The sequence below is a fragment of the Artibeus jamaicensis genome, unplaced genomic scaffold (assembly GCF_021234435.1).
Source record: "Artibeus jamaicensis isolate MK-2021 breed Jamaican fruit bat unplaced genomic scaffold, CSHL_Jam_final contig_463, whole genome shotgun sequence".
Lineage (NCBI taxonomy): Eukaryota > Metazoa > Chordata > Mammalia > Chiroptera > Phyllostomidae > Artibeus > Artibeus jamaicensis.
In genome coordinates, this window is record NW_026521841.1 from 2,226,533 (window position 1) to 2,253,325 (window position 26,793).

The 26,793-nt window shown below is 38.1% G+C and overlaps 1 protein-coding gene and 1 non-coding gene across 2 annotated transcripts in view; one reads left to right on the forward strand and one right to left on the reverse strand.

Annotated features, from left to right (window-relative positions):
- Positions 1 to 26,793, reverse strand: part of EPB41L5 (erythrocyte membrane protein band 4.1 like 5) — a 177,296-nt gene that overhangs the window by 142,777 nt on the left and 7,726 nt on the right. The window contains exons 2-3 of the mRNA XM_037146265.2: positions 26,143 to 26,330; positions 11,943 to 12,047 (exon numbers count right to left, since the gene is read on the reverse strand). Coding sequence (XP_037002160.2) covers positions 11,943 to 12,047; positions 26,143 to 26,322 — 285 coding nt within the window. The 5' untranslated portion in view covers positions 26,323 to 26,330. The remainder of the gene's footprint in view (positions 1 to 11,942; positions 12,048 to 26,142; positions 26,331 to 26,793) is intronic.
- LOC119050256 (U2 spliceosomal RNA) lies at positions 25,259 to 25,442 on the forward strand. Its single transcript, XR_005082716.2, has one exon. It is a non-coding gene; the product is annotated as a U2 spliceosomal RNA (small nuclear RNA).

Below are 26,793 nucleotides of genomic sequence, written 5' to 3' on the forward strand. Positions count from 1 at the left end.
TTTTCTACTTCTAAAGGTTGGTTGATAAACATATTTATCAAATGATGTGGAAAGCTACATTTCTTTCCATGCTATTAAGCTGGGCATGAAAGAACACTTAGTATTTACTTGTATGTCTTAAAATATAAGTAACATATAATCACAAACATAATATACATTAACTAAACCAAACAAATTAGCTAAGGAGCTTCCAAAAGACTAACATACATACACCTTCATCCCAGGCCCTAATGCCGAATAGTCTATAAACAGCTTTTCATATAAATCTGATTTCTAATGACCTACATTACTCTACTAAAGAAAAGCACCACTTTTGCTCGAAAACCCAAGACCTTAAGGCAGATAAATGTTAGTCATTTTTCAAAACAATTGCCTCTACAAAAAATATTCCTCTTCTGAGAAGTACAAGCTTATGTTCTGAATTATAGAATTGGATTAAAGCAAATTTTAACACAGTTAACAAAATGTTTTTAAAAATCTATATACACTATGAAAACAGAGGACAAATATTTTGCATTGCTGTACTAACTGAAAGCACTTCAATTTAGTCTAGATTCCATTATAAATTTTTCTAGATTATTTATTTACTTTTTAAGATTTTATTTATTTACCTTTAGAGAAGAAGGGAAGGAGAGAAGGAGAGAAACTTCAATGTGTGGTTGCCTCTCATGAGTCCCCTGCTGGGAACTGGCCTGCAACCTAGGCATGTGCAGCAATCAGTGTGGGAGTAGAACAGCGATCGTGTGGTTAGCAGGCCCGCGCTCAATCCACTGAGCTACACCAGCCAGGACTAGATAATTAGTTTTTTTGGCAATAACAGTCTGCATTACGAGACATCCTAAAATGAAACTTAAATGTGCCATTAAAATATATTTTCCACTGTGCCTTTCTTATATTACTAGTATACTCTTGGGATTCTTGTGGAAATGAAGGCAAATTAGGTAAAATATACAGTCACTCTCTAGAAGTAGAGCAAAGTCTACTTTGCTCTACTTTGCTCAAAGACTTCCAAAGTCTACTTTGGAAATACCTTTCCTTACAGCTCCTCCTTATTTATTAAATGTATGTTACAATATGCACATATACAAGGTCTGTCCAGAAGGTATCCAGCCATGTAATATGAAAAATAGAGACATTTATTAAAGAAGTTATAAGAAACATTGTACACAGGACGATGGCACATCAGTCCCCTTCAAAGTAGGCACCTGGGGACCTCACAGAGTTCTTCTAATCACCATCAGCAATCCTGTTGTATTTTCCTGAATCATACTGATGGTCTGAAATCTCTTCCTTTTAAAAAGTGATGGCAGTTTTCAGAAAAACCAGAAGTCACAGGGTGCCAAATATGGGCTGTAGGGGGAGGGAAGGAGGGAGCTTAGTGACTTGGGTGATTTGATGTTTCACAAAAATATTCTGCACAAGATGTGATGCATGAGTGGATGCACTGTTGTGATGAAGCTGCCAATCACCAGTGTCCACAGCTGCAGCCTCCTGAATCATCCAAATAGTTTCCACAGAGGAATGTTCAAGCTTAACGTAAAATTTGGTGCAGATTCGTTGCTCTACTCACTCAGTCATTTTGAATGCATGGCCACACAGTACTCAGGCCCAGTCAACAGTACCAATGGCCCTCAACGAACAGTACAGTGAAGTCAGCACTGTTCACACATGCTCAATCCAGGCCACTATCCTTGGCTGCCATGTTACATTAATATAATGCTGATATAACAAGTGACAAATACAAGGCCTGCAGGCTGAATCCAGCCCTCCACCTTGTTTAATCTGGCCCAGCACCTTGTTTCTACCCAGGGGCAGCACCGAGCTCTCACTTAACTGTGAAGGAGTAGTTACATTTATACAGTCCTAAAATTACATGCAGCCCTTTGAAGGCAACCACAAGGCTGATGTGACCCCCACTCCATGAAAATGAGTTTGGCATTCCTGAATTATAGCGCAAACAGTTCTCGCTGTATTAACAGTGGCTGGACTTTTTCTGGACAGATGTATATTTAACACATACATATTTATTTCTATATATTTTTACCTTCCCACTATTTTATTGCATCTTATTGTTTGTGTTTTCAGTTACAATCCAATCACTTTCTAACAAGGAGCGTTTCACCTCCTCCTTTCTAACTAACCTTTATAACTTCAATAGCTGCATTTGTTGGTATTACTATTATGAAATTAAACAGCAGTAGTAATAATGGGCATCCTTGTCACCTTTCTGTCTTTAGTATGCTTCTAATGTTTCTTTATTAATCTACTGTTATGTTTTTAAAATAATTAAATTTAAAAATCAGAACCACTGAGCAACCACGGGGTCTGTTCTCCATAGGTGCTGCCTGTCGGGCCACCTGCTTGCTACCCAGCACCCACCACCACCCCTGAATATGGGCACACCTTTCAAAGGTTCGCTAGACCTACACAGAAATGTCAACTCCATACAGTCCAAAGTCCATTAGGTTTATCCAAGGTGGTAGTAGACTAGGAAGAAGAGGCTTAACAGGCCACCAAGAAAAAAAAAAAGATAGGAATTCTAGAGTAGAATATTATTATCTGCCCAACCTTCAATGAGTGAGGTCAGCAAGCCAAACTGGCAGCTTACCACATCATGCGTACAGTACCTGAAATAGCTGAAAATTCTAAAAATTTTACAAGAATTGCCTCTTACTTTAGCTCACTGATCTTGGACTTGCCCTGGAGGGAATTTACTGTTGCAGCATCCAGGTGTGCACTTACAAAACATTTACTCAGTGTTCCACTAGACAATTTAGTTTTTTCTAGTTCTCTGCTTTGGATCTAACATCTCCATTTCTATCTGTGTTAAATTTTGTCTTTAAACTAAAAGCCATAAACTTCAACTAATCAAATCCATCACTTTTCTTTTGTGGTGAAGATTTTAGTTTCAATCTTGTTGAAGATTGAAACTAAATTGGCACGCATCACATCAATTCACATTCCATTGCCAAAAGCTAGTCACACGGCCAAAACTGGTATTAATTGAGCAAGAAACTATAATCCCCTCATCAGCAAAGGCAAGAATCTCATAATATACCAAGTATAATAAATTATATACTGAATCATCTTTGCATTTCTGAGAATAAACTCCATCTGACTATAATCTATTATTTATATTTTCATTAGGCTGCTGACATTTTATTCAGGATTTTTTTCATAGAGAACAAGGGAAGTTTAAAATACACATATAAAACAAACCAATACAAGCTATCAAATCAATCTGAGAAAAAGGCAAAATATATTTACTATGACACGTTAAGTTCTTTTTCCTTCTTTCTAGGTATTAGGAGAAATGCCACCTATGTTTCCCTTTTCTGAGTAAGTGTCTACAATCTAGGTATTGCATTCTTCTTTAAAAACCAGCAAGATTGGATAGCTAAAATTCTAATCTCTAAATATGAACTTAGAAAAACTTTACCAAGCAGAGGTCACAAACATATAGGTCAGAGGGTTGAATCTTGGCCCACAGACATGTTTTGTTTAGCTCACACTATATTTTTCTTATTACTTTGAAAGTAATTTTATTATGAAACATCACAAAAAGTTGCAATAGCAAGAGGTCTTGTGGACCCTTCTCCCACTTTCTGCCAATACTTACATCTTACATAACTATAATATGCTATTAAAATCAAGTGACATTGGTACAACATGCATACAATAAGTCCTCGCTGCAACTTTAAGCACAATGACATATAATGAAAACCAATTTTACCATAAGCTGATTGATATAAACAAGAGTTAAGCTCTTAACAGAATATTTCTGGCCATAAAAACGCCAATCTCCTAAATAAAGACCCAAAACACTTCTAATATTAAACATTAAAATAAATGTGAGCTATACATACATTTACAAAGATAAATAAAAACATGTAAGATAATCATTTTCCAAATGCTTATTTCCAGTTCAGGGTCGCAGGTGGCTGGAGTCTGTCCTGGCAGCTCAAGGTGGAAACCCGCCTGAACAGAACATGCTCACACACATCCCGCACGCACTCAGATGGGGACGATGTCCACACACCAGTTCACCCAACTCCAATTTACCCAACTCACACATCTTTGGGTTGTGGGAGTTAACAAGCATCCCAGGAGAAAACCCATGCAGACATGCGCAGGTCATGCACACAATGCCCTGGCTGGCAACTGTCACTTTTTTTCCTCATTAATGTTAGAACAAAACAACGTTGAACGAAATGACTTTATTCAAGGACCTGCTGTATGCAGTTCTATGCCACTTATCACACATTTAGATTTCTGTAACTAAGACCACAATCAAAAGAAATATCCCGTTATCACAAAGAGCTCTCTCATACTACTCCTTTATAGTCATACCCATCTCCTATGTCTACTAATCTTACATCTTGGCAACCCTTAATTTCATCTCATCTGTATAATTTTGTCAATTCAAGAAATGTTATATAGTCCTGACTGGTGTGTCTCAGTGGACAGAGCACCAGCCTATGAACCAAAGGGTTGCCAGTTCAATTCCCAATCATGGCACATGCCTGGGCTGTAGGCCAGGTCCCAGTAGAGGGTGTGCTAGGGGCAACCACACAATGATGTCTCTCTCCCTTTCTCCCTCCCTTCCCTTCTCTCTACATATAAATAAGTAATTTTTTAAGAAAAAAGGACGTTATATAAATGGAACCATACAGTATGTGACCTTTAGAGATTGGCTGTTTTCACTAAGCATAATATTCTTGAAATCTGTCCAAGCTGTCTATCAATAGATTTTTCTTTTCTATTGCTGATTAGTATTCCATGGTATAAATGTGCCAGTTTGGGGCAGGGCAGGGTGGGCTGGGATGGGAGAAATAGACAGAAAACTGTACTTGAAAAATAAATAAATAAAAATATAATTTAAAAAAAGGAAGAAATGTGCCAGTTTGTTTAATTATTAACCTACTGTAAGACATTTTATTTTTCTCAAGTCTTGTCTATTACAAATAAAATTGCTATCATCAATCATGCACAGGTTTTAGTGAGAAAATAAGCCTTTATTTCTCTGGGATAAAAAGCCAGGCGTACAACTGCTGAGTCACATGGTATGTGTATGTTCAGTTTTTTGAGAGACTGCTAGACAATTTTCCACAGAGGCTGTACCATTTTCACATCCCCCAAACCATTATGAGATCCAGTTTCTCCACATCCTCACCAGTACTGAGTTGTCACTATTTTTTTATTTTAGCTGTTCTTTTTTTTTTTAATTTATTTTTTTAAATTGATTATGCTGTTACAGTTGTTCTATTCCCCCCTTCATTCCCCTCCACCCTGCCCCCCCCATCCCCACCATTACCCCCCTTTAGTTTATGTCCATGTGTCTCAAGTCCTTTAGGTTCTATATTTCCCATGCTATTCTTGCCCCCCCATCTATTTTCTATCTACTGTCTATGCTACTTATTTTCTGTACCTTCTGCCCCCTTCTCCTCTTCCCACTCCCCTGTTGCTAACCATCCTTGAGATCTTCATTTCTATATTTCCACTCCTGATCTAGCTGTTCTTTTAGTTTGCTTTCATTTTAGGTGTGGTTGTTAATAACTGTGAACTTGTTCTTTCACTGTTCATGTTTCTTTAACTTCTTTTTCTTAGATAAGTCCCTTTAACATTTCATATAATAAGGGCTTGGTGATGATGAACTCCTTGAATTTGATCTTATCTGAGAAGCACCTTATCTGTCCTTCCATTCTAAATGAAAGTTTTGCTGGATAGAGCAATCTTGGTTGTAGGTCTTTAGATTTCATGACTTGGAATATTTCTTTCCAGCCCCTTCTTGCCTGTAAGGTCTCTTTTGAGAAATCTGCTGACAGTCTGATGGGGACTCCTTGGTAGGTGATTGTCCCCTTAGCTCTTGCTGCTTCTAGGATTCTCTCCTTCATTTTAATTTTGGCTAATGTAATTATGATATGCCTTGGTGTGTTTCTTCTTGAGTCCAACTTTTTTGGTACTCTCTGAGCTTCTTGGATTTCTTGGAAGTCTATTTCCTTTGCCAGATTGGGGAAATTTTCTTTTATTATTTGTTCAAATAGTTTTTCCACTGGTGGTTGTGTCTTTCCCCCTTCTGGTACCCCTATAATTCGGATATTGGAGCGTTTAAAGATGTCCTGGAGGTTCCTAAGACTCTCCTCATTTCTTTGAATTCTTGCTCCTTGACTCTTCTGTTTGGCCATTATTTGCTTTCTTCTGGTCCACTCCATTGATTTGAGTCCCAGTTTCCTTTTCATCTCTATGGGTTTCCTGTGGAATTCCATTCATTTCCCTTAGTTTAGCCTTCATATGTTTCTCTAATTTGTGGCTATAATCAACCAGATCTGTGAGGAACCTGATGAGCAGTGTTTTAAACTGTGCGTCTGAGAGTTTTGCTATTTCTTCGTCGCTTAGATTTATCTCTGGGGCTTTGAGGTCTTCCTGCGACATTTTTGGTCTGTTCTGGCCCTTTAAATGTGAGAAGCGGCGCCTTGGACTCCCAGGTCGCTGGGTTGTGACGCTGTATGTGGGGGCGTGGTCAGAGCGGGGAAATGGCGGCGCCCTCTACTGCCGCATGCCATGGGGACCGCCGGCCCGGTCCAACCGCCCACTCCCTCGCCTGTCCGCTCGCCCGCTCGCCCGCAGATAGGCAACCGCAGTCAACACGCAGCACCGCCTCCCCACTGTCTCCTCAGCAGTCGCTCACCCGGTGGGTTGCTTGGTCACTCACTAGGTCCAATCCTGGGTTTGGAACCCGTGCGTCTGGATTCGCGCATCTGGATTCCGCGCCTGGGTCCGTCCGACCGGAGTCCTCCTGTGCAACCCCTCACGAGACACCGGTTTCGCCCCTTACCGGTCGGGCTGAAGAATTTGTTGTTAACGGACTTCCGAAAAGTTCAATTTTCCGTGTTCTGGTTGTGTTTTCTGATGCTAATATTTAGTTGTCCCTAAACTTGGTTGTGTGAGAAGGCACGGCACATCCGCCTATACCTCCATCTTGGCGGAAGTCCCCTATTTTAGCTGTTCTAATAGGTGTGTAGTGCTGATGTCTCATCAAGATCTTAAATTTGCAGTTCCCTTTTGTCTAGTGATGTTTAACATCTTTTCATGTGTTCACTTGTCATCTGCATATCCTCTAATCCTACTTTAAAACTCTGGAGATAACTGCAGAACACTATCTGCAAAGAAGTGCCAACATTTATGAAGCAATTGGAATATCAGAAGTTGAATAAGACCCTCCTCTTCCCAAATAGTTCAGTCCAGAAGTAATTAGGTGGTTCCAACAAGGTCAGCATCAGTGCAGAGATGCTGAGGATAGCGACAAATTCCATACAAAGTAATCAGTCAAGTAAATACTATACTGATGATAATCAAAGCCTGATTGTAGAAGAGAACTACAAGTATGGAAAAGAAAAACTGCAGTAAGTCCTGTGGTTTTGAATTAAAATCAAAGAGTTATTGGTGTGAAGTCATGGTATTCTATATGAGAGTGAGAGCAAGAGTGAAAGAGTGGCCCTGGCTGGTGTAGCTCATTGCATTGAGCGTGGGCCTGTGAACGTGGTTTGATTCCCAGTCAGGGCACATGCCTCGGTTGCAGGCCAGTTCCCAGCAGGGGACTCATGAGAGGCAGCCACACATTGATATTTCTCTCCCTATCTCCTTCCCTTCCCCTCTAAAAATAAATAAATTAAATCTTAAAAAAAAAAAAGAGTGAGAGAGTGAGAGAAATCTAGCCACAAACCTCATTGGAAAACTGGCAAAGTCCAGGACTGGAAAAGGGAAATACAAGATGAATATCTTCTTGGGGCACAAGTCAGGAAATTCCCCAAAAATGATGTGTGCATCTTAAACAATAGAGCCACCTTGAAGTGGCTCCCACCACCAAACCAGGGGAAATTTGAGCATCAAAATAAATGAATAGTTAACAGATTATGACCCACTGAATAAAACACGAATCCAGCCCTGGCTGGTGTAGTTCAGCAGAGTGCGTGCGGGCCTTTGAACGAAAGGGTTGCAGGTTCAATTCCCAGTCAGGGCACATGCCTGGGTTGTGGGCCAGGACCCCAGTAGAGTGTGTGCGAGAGGCAACCACACACTGATGTTTCTCTCCCTTTCTCCTTCCCTTCCCCTCTTAAAGTAAATTAATAAAATCTTTAAGAAAAGAAAAACAGAAATCCATTGGTTAATAAATAAAGTTTGATGAGAAACAGTAAGTAACTGTCCACACAAAAAAAATTAATTACAAAGACTAAAATAACTTTATAACAGAGAGAACCTGTCAGATACCACCTTAATCAAGGGGTCAGAATTAGGTAATATCACCAGTAAGGGGAAAAAGTGAAATTAAATGTCACGTGACAGGATGGAATGAGAACACAGGATCACTTCTCTGTTATGTCTGCCAAAGTTATCTAAGATTAACCTACTTTACAAGGAAACAGCAGACAAACCCAAATTGAGCGACAGCCTCCAAAATAACTGGCCTATATCTTCGAAAGTGTAACAGTCATGAAAGTCAAGGAGAGACTGAGAAACTGTGATATTCTAGTTTAAAGACCAATAAAAAGACATGCCAACTGAATGTAAAGTGTGACTCTGAACTGGACCCTATGGCTATGAAGAACACTCAAGGACCAATTGCTCTAACTTGAAGAGATGGCAGTAATATCACAATGTTAAATTAGCTTCCTAGTTTTGATGGTTGTACTGAGTTATACAAGAAAATATGCTTGTTTGTGGGAAACAGACACTGAAGAATTCAGGGGTGTTAACACATCTTACTTCACCTGTCTCTTAGATGGTTCCAGAAAAATATTGAGAGTGTATGCAACTTTGCTGTAAATATCAGATTTGCTGTAAATATCAGATTGTTTCAATTATAAAATTAAATATGAACACAGTCACATGTTCACATAAAATAGGCTATTATAAGCAAAGGTAAATAACTTTAAAAATAGCAAAAAATCATGTATATGATTACATACATATTAATCAGAGCAAACTCAAATTATGTAATACAAGGAAGAAAAGTAAACTATGGACTCATCAATTTACTAATTTTGGTTACCTCTACAATAAATGCATAATTCTAGTCATACATATGTTGGACTGATTTAAAATGGCCAATAAATAAAACTTTAACACACTAACTAGTTTTACATATATGGACACTCCATATGCTCAAGGTAAAACTGTAGCCTGTTAATTCCTTGGTCATTTTCTTATCCTGCATCGCCCCCTTTAGATAATCCTGCTGGTATTATCTATAATTCTGTCAACCCAGCAAATATGACAAAGAAATATGGAAATAATTGGCTTAACATAGTTTACACAGATGATACTGGTTGGGAAATCCACTGGACCTATCATGTCCCTATCTTCACCAATAAATTAAAGTATTTTATAAAGTTTCAATTTTGCTTCATTCTGGGGTTAAATCTGGCCACACAACAAATAACTGAAAAGTCTTCTCTCTGTTCGCTTAATATCATAAGTAAGACTGTTATGGAATCAAGTGAGTTAGTACTTTCAGAATATTTAAAATGGTATCGAGAATGTTTTTAATAGTTTTCATCTACCAATTATTGTTCTTTCAGCTTAACTCACAGTTTAGAGCAGCGATTTTCAGCCAGTATGCCACAAAAATTTTTAAGACATGCAATACCTGAATATTTTTTTAGTCAGGGACACTGAGCTCTTTTCCCTTAGATTATCAAACAAAATGTAACAGCTGACATAACAAAGGCTGTCTAGTGTGAATGAATTAAAATTCATCCATGTCAGATCTGGTAAAAATATAATACAGTATAGTTTTTGATATGTCACAGACTGTTAGTAATTAGTTTATGTGTGCCATGAGATGAAAACAGTTGAAAATCACTGGTTTAGAGTATTTTTAGTGACAGCAAAAATAGAAAATAAGTAAGTCTATAAGTTTAATCTTAATGACTATAGTCTTGGGTATTAAAAAGGGTAAATAAAACTAAAAAGAGTAGAGGTTAGCTCTGGCTGGTGTAGCTCAGTGGACTGAACACAGAATGCAAACCAAAGGGTCGCTGGTTTGATTCCCAGTCAGGACACAAGCCTCAGTTGTGGGCCAGGTCCCCAGTTGGGAGCATGCAAGAGGCAACCACACAATGATGTTTCTCTCTCTCTCTTTTCCCTTCCCTTCCCCTCCCTCTAGAAGTAAATAAATAAAATTTAAAAAATATTGCTTCCTCTTAAAAAAAAAGAGTAGAGATTAAAGCAAGAAAAGCACTATATCAAATAAAAGGGGAAATAATCATTTTAGGATCTGGTAATTCAATGATTGCTGGTATTGGCAAAGAGCGCATAATACAACTTAGCAATGATTCTATGTCTATTTCTTTCCACAATTACTTAAATATTTTAAGTACCTGAAACCTAACATTGGCATATTTCTACCTCTTTTCCTCTTCAACCCCCAAGAAACAACACACTATGAATTAACTGTCTACCCCTAAAGTAACTCATTTTTTCATCTGACTGGAAGACTAAATTTAATCCCTTATTCTACAGGTGAGAGTTGAATGATATTAAACTAAACAGTCAACCAAGCCTTTATCAAACTAAGTAGCAGACCAGAACTAAATTCAGTAAATGTTTTGTGTGCCTACCATAGGCTGGGCAACTGAAGTAAGACTCATTCCCTGCCCTTAGTGCATTTAGTCTAGTAAAAGAGAAAAAACATTAAAAAGGAAAAGAAAGGAAACACCTGCTATACAAAATTCACCCAGAGATCAGAACTCTAAAACTGGGAAATAGCTCTGCAACTTTTTTCCATGTATGTGTGTGTGCGTATATCCAGATTTTTTAAAATAGAAACTTTAATTATACTGTTTCTTTCCACTGTTTATATCACTCTATGTCAATTAGTATTCTTGAAATTCACCATTTTCAATGAGCTACAGTGCATGACAACTGTAATAAAAATGGTATTTGTGTATCGAAACATATCCGAACATATAAAAAGTACAGTAAAAGCATGCCATAAAAGAGAACAAATGGCTACACCTGTAGCACTTACCATGAATGGGGCTTGCAGGACTAGAAGTTGCTCTAGGTGAGTCGGTGAGGCAGTGGTGAGTGAATGTGAAGGTCTAAGATATTACGGTACAGTACTATAGACTTTATAAACACTATACACTTAGGCTACACCAAATTTATTTAAAACAGCTTAACACTGAACTACTACATGACCAGAAGATAGGAACTGTTCAGTTCCATTATAATCTTATGGAACTGCTGTCATTTATGTGGTCCGTTAGTGACTGATACTGTACTGTGGTGTATTACTTTATTCAACACTTTTGGTATTCGATTTAGATGATGATCAGCACTAATTCACTGTCCAATCTTACCTACTCCTTTGTTTAAATATCCTCAAGTTAAATCCTAGTATTATGCAACACTCAATTTTTTGAAAGCCTCCAACTTCCTACCGTACTACACATGCTGTTCTCTCATCTGAAATGCACACATCGAAGAACATCTATTTATCCAGAATCATAGATCTGGAAGAAATCTCAGGGAAGAATATGCTAATTTACTCACCTTAATTTGCAAGTTAGAAACTTCTGTCACTTACCTATAAAAGTTTGCCATTCTTTCCACTACGGAGTGCTTCTCAAAGTCTATATGACCACAAACCAACCCACTGGTTATTAAAAAAAGATTTCCAAGCCTCATCCACAAAAGGCATGCTCTAATAGTTTGTGTTAGGAGTAGACCTTTTTTTTTAAACAAGCAAATCATGTTATTCTGAAGCAAGGAGTCAACACTTCTGACTTTAACAGCAAAACCACAGGAAAGAAAGAACACATTACGAATATGAAGCCTTTTAAACAAATTTAGAGTATGTAACCTTGTAGCACTTAGCATGTCATTTGAAATTTTCCATTTCTGCCCCCATATTAACCTCCAAAAAACCAGCTACTCACTGCTACTTGTGCAGAATCCATAAATCTCAGTCCAAAATAGTCACTTTCAATGAGATCCAAGTGGTATGTAATCTGATCAAACAGCTCTTGACCTTTGGCTTTCCTCTGAAATGGCAAGAAAATAAATGAATCAGTATGTGGCTTGCAAGGTGAACAAGCCTGTATTGAAGATGGCTTTACTTATATAAGATCTCTTTACAGTGGTAGGAAGGAGATTATTAAAAGGGAGGGGAGTACAGGGCAGAGGGTGACAAAGGGGGAAAAATTGGATAACTGTAATAGCATAATCAATAAAAAGTATTTTTAAAAACATATCTTAAAAAAAACATTACCTGTAACACCAAAAGTATTACCAGGTAGTAATACTTTTCCACTAAACTATTTAAGGCCAAAAGAGAATCTGTGATCTCTATGTGTTTTCCTGGAAAATATTACTTCCTATCAACCAACGAATATTACTTTGTACCTAACACTATGGAAAGAAAAATTCTTGTTTTGTCTGGCCAAGTTTTTTTTTTTTTTTTTTTTAAATTAAATTTATTTATTTTTTTGAATTGATTATGCTGTTACAGTTGTTCTATTCCCCCCTCCATTTCCCTCCACCCTACCCCCCCCCAACCCCTCCATTACCCCCCTTTAGTTTATGTCCATGCGTCTCAAGTCCTTTAGGTTCTATATTTCCCAAACTATTCTCGCCCCCCATCTATTTTCTATCTACTGTCTATGCTACCTGTTTTCTGTACCTTCTCCCCCCATCTCCTCCTCCCATTCCCCTGTTGCTAACCCTCCTTGAGATCTTCATTTCTATGTTTCCACTCCTGCTCTAGCTGTCCTTTTAGTTTGCTTTCGTTTTAGGTGTGGTTGTTAATAACTGTGGGTTTGTTGTCCTTTCACTGTTCATGTTTCTTTATCTTCTTTTTCTTAGATAAGTCCCTTTAACATTTCATATAATAAGGGCTTGGTGATGATGAACTCCTTGAATTTGGTCTTATCTGAGAAGCACCTTATCTGTCCTTCCGTTCTAAATGAAAGTTTTGCTGGGTAGAGCAATCTTGGTTGTAGGTTTTTAGATTTCATGACTTGGAATATTTCTTTCCAGCCCCTTCTTGCCTGTAAGGTCTCTTTTGAGAAATCTGCTGACAGCCTGATGGGGACTCCTTTGTAGGTGATTGTCCCCTTAGCTCTTGCTGCTTCCAGGATTCTTTCCTTCATTTTAATTTTGGCTAATGTAATTATAATATGCCTTGGTGTGTTTCTTCTTGAGTCCAACTTTTTTGGTACTCTCTGGGCTTCTTGGATTTCTTGGAAGTCTATTTCCTTTGCCAGATTGGGGAAATTTTCTTTTATTATTTGTTCAAATAGTTTTTCCACTGGTGGTTGTGTCTTTCCCCCTTCTGGTACCCCTATAATTCGGATATTGGAGCGTTTAAAGATGTCCTGGAGGTTCCTAAGACTCTCCTCATTTCTTTGAATTCTTGCTCCTTGACTCTTTTCTGCTTGTCCATTATTTGCTTTCTTCTGGACCACTGCATTGATTTGAGTCCCAGTTTCCTTTTCATCTCTATGGGATTCCTGTGGAATTCCATTCATTTCCCTTAATTTAGCCTCCATATGTTTCTCTAATTTGTGGCTGTAATCCACCAAATCTGTGAGAAAGGTGATGACCAGTGTTTTAAACTGTGCGTCTGAGAGTTTTGCTATTTCTTCGTCATTTAGATTTATCTCTGGGGCTTTGAGTTCTGCCTGCGACATTTTTGGTCTGTTCTGGCCCTTTAAGTGGGACAAGCGGCGCCTTGGAGTCCCAGGTCGCTGGGTTGTGACGCTGTATGTGGGGGCGTGGTCAGAGCGGGAAATGGCGCGCCGCCTCCGCTGCCACCGCAGCTGCCGCCGCCGCTGCCGCCGCCGGGCTGGTTCAACCGCTCACTCCCTCACTCGCGCGCAACCAGGCCACCGCCTCCCCACTGTGTCGCTCCCCCGGTGGGCTGCTCGGCGGCTCACCAGGTCCAATCCTGGGTTTGGAACCCGCGTGACTGGATTCGCGCGCCGGTCCGACCGAGCCCTCCTTTGTAAGTCCTCACCGGACACTGGTTTCGCCCCCTTACCGGTCAGGCTGAAGAATTTGTTGTTAGCGGACTTCCGAAAAGTTCAGTTTTCCGTGTTCTGGTTGTGTTTTGTGATGCTAATATTTAGTTGTCCCTAAACTTGGTTGTGTGAGGAGGCAGGCACATCCAGCTAAACCTCCATCTTGGCGGAAGTCCTCCTCTGGCCAAGTTTTAGAGTCCATACTGTGTAAAGGAAGTTTATAACGTAACTGGAGACAGCAAACACACAAATGTAAACATATAAATCATGTGGAATGAACTACATTTGCCAATAAATTTCAGAAAATATGAGAATCAGAGACTAGAACTATCAGTGAAGACTTAAAAGATCAATTTAAAACTAAAGAATAATAAGGTAGGACGTAAAAAAAGGAAGGTGGGAGGAAATATGGGAAAATGAAAAACTATTGTAATTACTGCACGCACCCCCCAAAAAAACCCCACCAAATTGGAGAGGGACTATAGCAAAGAAACCCGTATAGAAAAATTAGTTGTCAAAGTGTGACCCCTGGGCATTCTCCAGTTTCAAAAGATCCACAAGGCCCTAGGACTCTTCTCATGTACCTTAATCACAACAAATATTGCAACAGAGTGAATGCAGAAGCAGATGAGAGACTCTGTTTTCTTTCTTTTTTTTTAAAGTATTTTATTTATTTATTTTTTGACAGAGGGGAAGGGAAGGAGAAAGAGTGGGAGAGAAATATCAATGTATGGTTGCCTCTCATGCGTCCCCTGCTGGGAACTGGCCTGCAACCCAGGCATGTGCCCTGACTGGAAATTGAACTGCGATACTCCGGTTCGCAGGCCCAAGCTCAATCCACTGGGCCATGCCAGCCAGGGCGAGACTCTGTTTTCTTAAATCAGACATTTAGAGAGATTTGTGAAAGTGCATAAATGATCCCCTCTCACTAAATTCTTTGTTGGTTAGGCAATAGTTATTTTTCATTAAAATGTTACTTATGTTAACATACAAGCGGTATGTCATTGCTATTTTTAAATTAATAAAAATTTTAAAATTTTTCAGTTTTAATTTCTAATATGGTAACTATCAATAAATATAACCCCCATAAGTAAATGTTTTGTTAGGATCCTCAATTTTCAAATATTTTCATATACATCCAATCCATGTTCCTCCCCTCATATAATTTTAAATTATGATTTAAGATATTTCTTACAAATAAACATAGTTGGATTTTTTATTGAATCAATCTCTGCCTTTTAACTGACTTTATTTCAATGTGTCCATTGCTTTTTCTGCACTTCTTTTTACATTATTTTTTAAAAGATTTTATTTACTTTTTAGACAAAGGGAAAGGAAAAGAAACATCGATATGCAAGAGAGAGATACATTGATCAGTTGTCTCTTACTTGCCCCCAACTGGGGAACCTGGCCCTCAACCCAGACATGTGCCTTCACTGAGAATCCAACTGACAACCTTTTTTTGCTTTGCAGGCCAGCACGCAAGGCATCGAGCCACGCCGGCCAGGGCTATTTCTTTTTGATGAAAATGTTATCTCGTTATTAAGACAAGAACTTTACCATGCCCTCGTGTCCTGGCCTCCTCTCCACCCAATCGTCATCATGTTTTACAAATATACTTCCTGTTTCTTTTTATTTGGTTATACCTAATTTTTTAAAGACAACAATCTTTGGTACTTATTCTTTATGTGTCTTACATGTATAAATTATACATCTAGTAGCGTCTGCTAGATTTGTCTGTTCATCTGAGTTCTTCCTCAGCAATGATCACCATGTTGGACTCTGCATGGCTGATCTTTAATATTTAATAGTCTTTTATGTTTGAGAATAGGTTAATCATGCCTATCTGAACAACAGTTGGCTGGAGATAAAATTCAAGGCTCAAAGTTATTTTCTTTCAATAACCTCTTCAATACACAAAATATATTATTCTATCATCTTCTTAAAGTCTATACTGCTGTTGAAAAGTGTGATGTCAATTTGAATCTTGTTCTTTGAAATTATTTATTCTCTTGGGTAAGCTTTAGACTTTTCTCTCTCTCTGAGAGTCTTATATTTCACTACAGTGTGTACAGGTATGGGTTTTTCCTTAACTCTACTTCGTATTCTATTGGGTCTTTTTAATCTGAGATCTTTCTTTTTAATTCTGGGAAATCAAGCTATTATTTCCTCAAATATTTTTCTCCTATTTTTGTCATTTTAAAGTTTTCTACCTAAGTGCTGATACTTCAAGATTTTTCTATTTCTATTTATTTATTTTTTTAAAGATTTTATTTATTTTTAGAGAGAGAGGAAAGGAGGAGAAAGAGGGAGAGAAACATCCATGTGACAGAGATACATCGATTGGTTGCCTCTCAACAACCCCTAACTGGGTACCTGACCAGCAACCCAGGCATGTGCTGTGCCTGGGAATTGAACCAGTGACCTGGTAAGTGGTCAATCCACTGAACCAAGCCAGCAAGTGCTGAAGATTTTTTGTTTGGTGTTTGTTTGTTTTTAATTTTTTCTTCTTTTTTTTCAAAAACATATTTTATTTATTAAGCCATTACAGTTGTCCCATTTCCACCCCTTCATTCCCCTCCACCCTGCACATCCCCTCCCCCATCATTCCCCTTTAGTTTATGTCCATGTGTCACAAGTTCTTTAGATTCTATATTTCCCACATTACTCTTGCCCTCCACCTATTTTCTACCTACTGTCTGTGCTACTTATTCTCTGTACCTTCTCCCCCCTTCTCCTTCTCCCACTCCCCTGTTGCTAACACTCCATGTGATCTCCATTTCTATGGTTCTGCTCCTGATCTAGCTGTCCTCTTAGTTTGCTTTTGTTTTAGGTGTGGTTTTAGTAACTGTGAGTTTGCTGTATTTTCACTATTCATGTTCTATCTTCTTTTTCTTAGATAAGTCCCTTTAACATTTCATATAATAAGAGCTTGGTGATGATGAACTTCTTGAATTCAACCTTATCAGAGAAGCACTTTATCTGCCCTTCCATTCTAAATGAAAGTTTTGCTGGATAGAGCAATGTTGGATGTAGGTCTTTGAATTTCATGACTTAGAATACTTTTTTCCAGACCCTTCTTGCCTGTAAGATCTCTCTTGAGAAATCAGCTGACAGTCTGATGGGAACTCTTTTGTAGGTGACTGTCCTCTTGTCTCTTGCTGCTTCTAGAATTCTCTTCTTCATTTTAATCTTGGCTAATGTAATTATGATGTGCCTTTGTGTGTTCCTCCTTGGGTCCAACTTCTTTGGGACTCTCTGAGCTGTCTGGATTTCCTGGAAGTCTATTTCCTCTGCCAGAATGGGGAAGTTCTCTTTTATTATTTGCTCAAATAAGTTTTCCACTTGTTGCTGTTCCTCTTCCCCTTCTGGTACCCCTACAATTCGGAGGTTGGAACGTTTCAAGATGTCCTGGAGGTTCTTAAGCCTCTTCTCATTTTTTGAATTCTTGTCTCTTCATTCTTTTGTTTGGTCATTTTTTTCCTCCTTCTGGTCCACTCCTTTGATTTGAGTTCCAGTTTCCTTTCCATCACTATTGGTTTCCTGTGCATTTCCCTTCATTTCAATTAGTTTAGCCTTCATTTGTTCCTCTAATTTGTGACTAAAATCAACCAGTTCTGTGAGCATCCTGATCACCAGTGTTTTGAACTGTGCATCTGATAGGTTGGCTATCTCTTGGTTGCTTAGAAGTATTGGCTCTGGGGTTTGAGCTGTTCTTCTTGAGCCATAATGTTTTGGTCTGTTAGCACCTGTTGCTAGTGAGGGGTGGAGGCTTAGGTGTTCACCAGGGCTGGGCGACCCAGTTGGCTGGGTTGTGATGCTGTATGTGGGGGTGGGGTCAGAGAGGGGCAGCTGTGTTTTTTATGCTCTCTCTCAGATTTTGGTTCCCTCTGCTGCTTCCCTCAAGCAAACCAGGCCCCCACTGGTGCTGGCTCCCAGGTGTGTGGGCCCGTGCCAGGACCCTGTGGGTCTCTCTATCAAACTTTCTGTGAGCCCGGGAGCTTCTCCCGGCACCTGGACCCCAAAAGTTTTTCCAATTGGTGCTTTTAGGCTTTAATTCCCATCACTGGGGCCCTAGCCTTCACAGTCTGTCTCACTGCTTGCTCCTTCACCTGGTTTATCTGAGAATGAATGTGTGACTGTGGTCAGCCAGCTGCCTTGAGCCCCCAGTGGGTCCACCCATTGCCACCCTACACCTGGGATCTGCCAACCACCGCCTGCACGCCTGGGTTGGACCAGTGCTTTTTACTGTGTGACCCCTCTCCACCAGCCACTGTCTCTGCCCCTTTTAACGGTCTGGATGAATGGTTTGTTGTTGTCAGACTTCTGAACAGTAAAATTTTCTGTGTTTTGGTTGCGTTTTTGTTACTAAAACTTTGTTGTCTTTAAACCTGGTTGTGCAAGGAGGCACAGTGTTTCCGCCTATGCCTCCATCGTGGCTGGAAGTCCCTCTTTCCAGTTATTTAAATAATCTTTCATTTTTCTCATCAATGTTTTGTCGTTTTCAGTGTACAGGCCTATCTCAGAGGTATGGTTCCAGACCATTACATTAAAGCTGAATATCACAAAGCAAGTCAATGAATTTTTGTGGTTTGTCACTGCATATAAAGGTTATGTTTACACTACACTGTGTTTATTTATTAAGTGTGTAATAACATTATATCTATCTAAAAATGTACATTCCTTAATTAAAAAACACTTTATTTCTAAAATATGCTAACCATCATCTCAGCCTTCAATGAATCATACTCTTTTTGCTGGTGCAGGGTCTTACCTTCATTTGTAAAAAATAGCACTATTGCAAAGTGCAATAAAATGAAGTAGAATAAAATAAGGTATGCCTATACTATACAAGTTTTTTGCCTCCTCAGTTAAATTTATTCCTAAGTATTTATTCTCCTTGATGCTGTTGGAAATAAATTTTCTTAATTTCAGTTTTGAATTGTTCAGTTAGTGTACAGAAGTACACTGATTTTTGTTGATTTTGTATCCTGAAATATTGCTAGATTTATCAGCCCTAATAGCTTATTTGTTTGTTTTGTATATGGAATCTTCAGGGTATCCTACTTTTAAGATCATGTAATCTCAAACGGAAATAATTTTATTTTTTCCTTTAGAATCTGGATGCCTATTATTTCTTTTTCTGCCTAACCTGCTCTGGCTAGAATTTCCAATTCTATGCCAAACAGAAGTGGTGAAAGCATGCATCCTTGTCTTATTCTTTATCTTAAGGAAAAAAGAACTTCTACTCTTATCTTCCATTTCATAACTTATCTTTTATGCCTCCAAATTCTGTAGTTTCTTTCCTCCAAGAGCGGTCCCTATATATGATCTGCATACTCACTGACTTGTACTTTACCTTAATTCATTTTAGTTTTGTCCCACTGATTGTGTTCTTCATACTTTTCATACTTAATTTTTCTATTGAGTCCTTTTAAGTTTTCATTCTTCTTTCATATTTCTAATATTGTCCTTATCTTTTAGAAAACTTTTTAGACTTTCATTTTTTCCATCTGCCTTTGCATCCAGTGCTATTTGTAATACTGTTTGATGTATTTTGTCATTTGAACTTTGAAATGCTTATGCTTACTTATCTCCTTATTTTGGCCATAGTCACTGGGAATGAGTTACTTTCTGTAAATCACATATAACAAAAGAAATCTCAATCTAAGTCTGTATCAGCTTCATTAAAGTGAGAAATCAGTGGGGATATAAGGAAGTCCTGAGGAGGAGAGAGCCCCAAGAACCAAAAAAAAGTTCATCATTATCACATTTCCTGGAACAACTCCTCAGGTCAGTGATTCACTCCCACTCCCACAGGAAAAGTTAAGTCGCATTGGGAAGGAGACATTCCTTTCATTATAATTCACCACTTCCTAAGAGTTTGATGAAAGAGAGGTATAAAATTTGAATAAGAGAATTTTAGAGGTGAGAAATTTTAGAGGCAGGATACTTCAGGCTGTCATGATTTATCTTTGAGGACACTTGCACCCACTATATGAGATACTGCTATCACACCAGTCAGTTAGGGGCCAGATACTAATTATCAAGCAAATAAAGGGTAAGGATCAAGACCTGATGAGATGGCAATCCTCCCTCCAAGTTCTACTTTACAGTCCCGCTAACCTACCGCAGCCACCATTCGACTACAAGCACCATTCCCAGTGCACGTGCAAGTGCACGCGCGCGTGCACACACACACCAACACCTCCTCCCTGGAGCTAATTATTCTTTTTATTTCTTAGATTTTTAAAATCTTTCCTTCAGGGGTTAATCTTGGGGGACAAGGTTAGCATCTGGCTGACTCCAAGAGCAACAAGTTCAGTGGCTAAAGCCAAGTGAACAAGAGCAAAAATGTCCAACAATGGGAGAGAAATCAGCAAAAGACCATGAAATCTTAAATCTACATGGGCAAGTAAAAGAAACTCAATTTAATATTTGAACATATTTATCTATTAACTTAATTAAAAAGAGAAATGTGGACTAAGGAAGGGAAAAAACAGGCTGTTGTTACTGAAAATGATGAAGAAAACAATTTTATTAATTTTGAAAAATGTTAAAATTTATTAACAATAATTACCATCACATAATTAATTCAACTACTTGTTTATTTTACATGACAACACCTTCACTAGACTGAATGCTCAAGAATTTGATGTGATCTGCTATTCAGCATATCCCTATCCAAATTTGAGATCTGCTGTATCTTCCACCAGGCATCAGCAAGGAACTGTCACCTAACTGTGGAAACACAAACATTCAAAATGCATTTGCCAAGTGTTCCTTTTTGGGAAACAACAACACAGCTTTCACAGGCACACATCTGTACCTTTTAAAAAATGAGCAGTATCATAGATGGAACCTAACTGTCAAATTTTAAAAGCAAAATTCACCTCTATTTCTTGGGCACACTTTACTTATACACAAACCTAGACACTGTTCTCAATACATTTGATAAATGTGCAAAAATTGGGTGATACTGAATCATGCTTTTCCATCTTTCTGTTTTGACCCTTGTACCCTACTCAATAGTGTTAAAAGGTCATTTTTCTTTATAATTAAGTATTCAGGTTTAATGTGTGTGGGGAAAACTTGATTTGAAATCTTACTTATAATAACTAAGTCACAAAGCATTGCTAAGTTAAACAGCAAATACTAATTACATAAAACTTTGCAAATGGCAATGACCTTAAAAGGAACACAAAATATTTCTGAATTATAACAGAAAGAGCTACAGAAATCACCTGCAGCATTTATTCATCTGATATGAAACTTATGGTGATGCTTTCGTTACCTTAATTCTAAGGTACAGTTCTAGAATCAATTTCATATTCCATCAACATTCTTTATTTGCTTCAAAGACCAGAAGGAAGCACAACTAAAAAAATAAATAAATAACTCTCATCATTATTCTGTCAAAGCATCATTTGCCAGCCTCTTAAAACGTGACAGATGTGTTCAGAAATAACACAGAATGTACTTCTGCTAACTGGATGAATAGCTGCCTCCTCACAATAAAAAACCTCCTTAAGGGTATGTACTGAGCCCTTAACAGGGGCTATCTGAAGGCCAACCAACAGTGAACACAAGGTACTTGCAGGTTCCTAATGTTAATAATGCTCAATCTAACCGAAATCTGACCTCTCGAAAAAGAATCTCTCAAAACACTTGAGGAACTAACTGCCAGACTGTTTTCCAAAGCAGCTGCACTCCTTTATATTCCTGACAAAAAATGGGAACAGAGTTCAGATTTCTCCACAATCTCACCAACACTTGCTATTATATACTAGCATAAAGTGTATGCAAATACTTTCCCCTATTTTGTGAGTCTTTTCACTTTCTTGATGGTATCCCTTGAGGTGCAAAAGTTTTAATTTTGATAAAGTCCAATTTACTTTTCCTTTATTGTTCATGTATCTGGTGACATATCTAAGAAACTGGTGCCACATCCAAGGTCATTAAGATTTATTCCTATATTTTCTTCTAAGAATTATATTCTCTTAGCTCTTATGTCTAAGTCTTTGCTCAATTCTGAGTAAATTTTTATATATGGTACATGAGGTGAGGTTGCAACTTCATTCTTTTGCATCTGGCTATCCAGTTCTCCCAGCATCACTTGCTGAAAAAAATTATTTTTGCCCCATGAATGGTTCTGGTACCCCTGCCAAATATCAAATGATCACAGTTGTATGGATTTATCTGGGGTCTCTATTCTGTTCCACTGATCTGTGTGTGTCCATCCTTATACCAGTAGCACACCAATGTTGATTACTATTGCTTACAGTAAATCTTAAAACTGAGAAGTATGAGTCCTACTACATTTTTAAAATTTATTTATTTGTTTATTTAGAGGGGAAGGGAAGGAGAAAGGGGGGGGGAACATCAATATATGGTTGCCTCTCACACATCCCCTACTGGGAACCTGGCCCACAACCCAGGCATGTGCCCTGATTGGGAATCAAACCAGAGACTCTTCAGTTCACAGGCTGGCACTCAGTCCACTGAGCCACACCAGCCAGGGCTACTTTGTTCTTTTTCAATGTTGTTTTGGCTATTATTGGTCCTTTGCAATGCCATATGAATTTTAAAGTCAACTATCAGTTTCTACAAATAAGTCATCTAGTATGCTGGTGGGGATTATGTGGAATTCGTAGATCAGTTTTGAGTATATTGCTATCTTAACAATGTTACGTCAGTTTGTGCACATGAGATGCTTTCTCACTTATTAAAAGGTATAACAATATATGGTCTACATAAAGACTTGAACAAAGTCTTTATACATCAACAAAGTCGGTACATAAAATTATCTACTGGTTAATCAAATATTTCCTATTAATTTAAAACTTAGGAGATACTAAGTTTTGAAAGACAGGCTATTTACAAAACAATAATCAACTCAAAAATCAAAAGAGTTACTGTGGCATTTCCAAAGAGAAAATTTCTAAATCAGATAGAAATTTCCATTTAATGCCTTTATCATTCACTGAAAGGCCTTAACACTGTATTAGCTCTTCAAAAAAAGAAAAGGAAAGGAAGAAATTATTTAAATAAATCCCTCTCCTCTCAATAAATTTGAGACAAAAGGAGAGCAGAAAGAAGAAAACGACCATTACTACTTATATATTTGACATCCATAGATTTGAATTATTCTATTTAATCGCTGATAATCCTTTTTTTTTTTTTAAAGATTTTATTTATCCATCTTTAGAGGGGAAGGGAAGGAGAGAGGGAGAGAAATATCAATGTACGGTTGCCTCTCATGTGCCCCCTGCTGGGAACTGGCCTGCAACCCAGGCATGTGCCCTGACTGGGAGTCGAACTGCGATACTCTGGTTCACAGGCCCGTGCTCAATCCACTGAGCTAAACCAGCCAGGGCTAATCGCTGATAATCCTTAATAATATTTCCTGGGCAATCATCTTAGTTGCATGGTGGGTAGCAACAATCACTAGTGACCCTAATCTTAATAGGAAATGAGTATGTGTTTCCTTTAATTTCCAAAATCAATTCTAGCCCTTCTTTTAAAATCATACTAGACTGGTTGCGAAACTAAATCAGAAAAAGGAAAGACCTTTTCTTGTCAGAAATTAATATTCCTCTGGCCTTTTCTCCTTTAGTAATAAAGCAGTTTAGCTGGCAGGCCAATGCCCATTTTATAATCCATGCAACTATCTAGAGTTAGTTTACTAACTCTAGGATTTCACCTACAAAGCTGAAAAGGCAATTGTTCTAGTTCCACAAAGAGTCAAATCTAAAATTCTTGGCTTTTTCATTACACTTGTCTGCATGAGAAGCAAGCTTGCATTTCTAGCTTTGGTCAAGAATCACATATACCCTCCTGAGCGTACCAAGCATAGGAAACCATTCTATACCAGTCACTAGCCATCCACTCTATTACTTTAAAACCTAGTGCTGTTTTCCCTCCATAATACACTGCCTTTTATAAAAGCTCCTACAAATTCTACTTTCCTAGTACCAGCCTCTCCATCAACAATCCTGAGACTTCATACTTCAAACATTAGGTAATAAGAAACTTCTTTCCGGTCTCTTACACAACAATCTCAAGCTTTTCACCACATACCTAATATTTTAGTAGACTAATACATACAAATATTAAAATACTTAACAAATAAGAAATGAATAAGAAAATTTTTCTCACAAAGCATCATATATTGGAACATCTGACAAACCCTCAAGAAGCCCTTATAACAAAGGTGGCAAACACAAGGCCCATGGGCTGAATCTAGCTCTCTACCTTGTTTTATCCAGCCCAGCACCCTCTTCCTACCTGGTGGTAGCACCAAGCTCTCGCTTAACTGTTGTAATGACTTTAAAACACTTTAAGAAATGCTGGCCCTGGATGGTGTGGCTCAGTGGATTAAGCACCAGACTGCAAACTGAAGGGCTGCTGGTTCCATTTCCAGTCAGGGCACATACCTGGATTGTGGGCCAGGTTCCTGGTTGGGGGTGTGCAAGAGACAACCAACTGATTGATGTTCCTCTTGCACATCACCATTTCTCTTCCTCTTATTTATAAATAAATAAATAAATAAATAAATAAATAAATAAATAAAATCTTTTTAAAAAACAACCTCTTCAGCCCTGGCTGGTGCGGCTCAGTGGATTGAGCAACAGCCTGCAAAGCAAAGGGTTACCAGATTGATTCCCAGGCAGAACACCTGCCTGGGTTGTGGGTCAGGTCACCAGTAGGGGGCATGTGAGAGACAACCATACATTGATGTTTCTCCCCCCCCTTTCTCCTCCTCCCCCCGTCCTAAAAATAAATAAATAAAACCTTAAAAGAAAAATACCTCTTTTACAAAAGCACAGAAATCCTGTCTTTAATTTTATATTGCATTATTTTGAAAAAGTATAAGGTACATACTTAGTATATTCTAAATTATTTAACAATCACAACATTCATTTGAATAAACTATCCAAATCCTTAAAGCTCTTACTCCGTAAGTTAATGGCTTTTCACAGCTTATTCAACTAATGTTGCAGCAACCAGAATATCACATCTCACAAAGACTCTTATTTTTATTGTATTTTGGGTAAATAAGTGTGTACTAAAAAGAGTTTGTGAGGAAGAAAGACATCGTGAAATATCCAATGATGTTCACATCAAATCACACATTTTACAGCTTAATTAGGTAAATCTTTTGACCTAATTAAGCAGAATAAAGATAAGAGAAAGATTTGGCATTAGTAAAAAAAACAAAACAGGAAAGAACAGTCACTTCCAGGCCTTTTAGCTAAGATCAAGTGTAGTATCTGTTCTTATCAGTTTAATATCTGATTCGTCCTCTATCCAAGGATATTATATTAAATGGATTTTTGGAGCTAGGAGATAGAATTGCTTCCTTCACTCTGCGCATTGACCCACTATTGCACTACTTCCGGGAACAGTGGGCCAGAAAAAAAAATGCCTGTAAAGAGTAGTTAATGCCTTTCAAATGTATTGAACTGATTCACACTCTGACTTAGGATTACTTATAACCTTAAAAAAATCGATCCAAAATCTGAATATAATAACAAATGTCCTGTGTTGAAATAAAGAGCAGTATATGAAAAACCTCCCCCACAAAAGACTATGGGAGCAAAGAGACAGTCAGAGCTGAGGAATATAATGAAAATCCCTTTTCTCACTTCATTTCACTAAAATTTCTGCAAGCATGCCAAACTGTGGAGGAAGTATTTGTTTTGAGGAAGGTAAGGAATGTTTTGAAAACTGCAGAAAACTACAGAAAAATAAGTCTTACAGTATACATGGAAGTATCATTCTGGTTGCCAAAGATTTGTACTACTGTAATGACTGTTCGACAGCTACTGTGTGAAATCCATCAGAGTGCACTATGTACTGCCATTGTGAAGTATGCACACACAGATTACCTGCATCAATAACTTAAATATTATTTAAATGTTTAGGTAATGGCCACTAATTCCAGAGAAATCTATCATACCAGGATCCTAAAGTTACCTGATTCATGTACCTGTATGTTTCAGTGCCTGATCCACACTAACCCTTATCACCTACTCCCCCAGGAAGTTATCAAGTAGAAAGCTCATAAGAAAAAAAATGATCTCATATACTCTTCACGTCGGCAAGACCTACTTACCGGCAAGTCTACGCTAACATCAGTACCGTCTAGAAGAGACACCCGACATGTGATGATGGACTTAGAATCTCCAGCCGCAGGAATGTGTGTGGCAGCTCGCTGAGCTTCTCGGAGTCGTTCCTTCTCAGCATGTTTACGCATCGACCGACGCCCAAGTGTTCTACGAAAGAAGCTCAGCATTTTTGTCACTATAAAATGGGAAAGAAAAATCTATCAGAAGACTCTTGAATTTGCAATTAGAAAAATGATGTGATTTAATATAGCCCTGTGGACATTAATAGATATGTAATTTAAACGGGCTCCCAGTGAAGTAAATTTGAACAAAATAATTAAAACCAGCCACTTCAATTCAAAGTTTTTAAAGACTACATAAAATAGAACTATGGCTTACAGTATTTCTAAACATAGAGGACTATTTTATGAAGACCTTATCTGATAGGAAAAGGAAAACATTTATAAAGTTCATCAGGTCTTTGAATCAATAAATTATATGTACAAAAACCATATATCCCCACAAACATTAGGGAGACATACCATATAAGAAGCTATTCTTTGCTGATAATAATCCTAAGAAGTTCCATTTCTCTTCTGAACTTTCATAACAAAATACAAAAATAATCACCTATTTCAACTAAAATACATATATTTCAA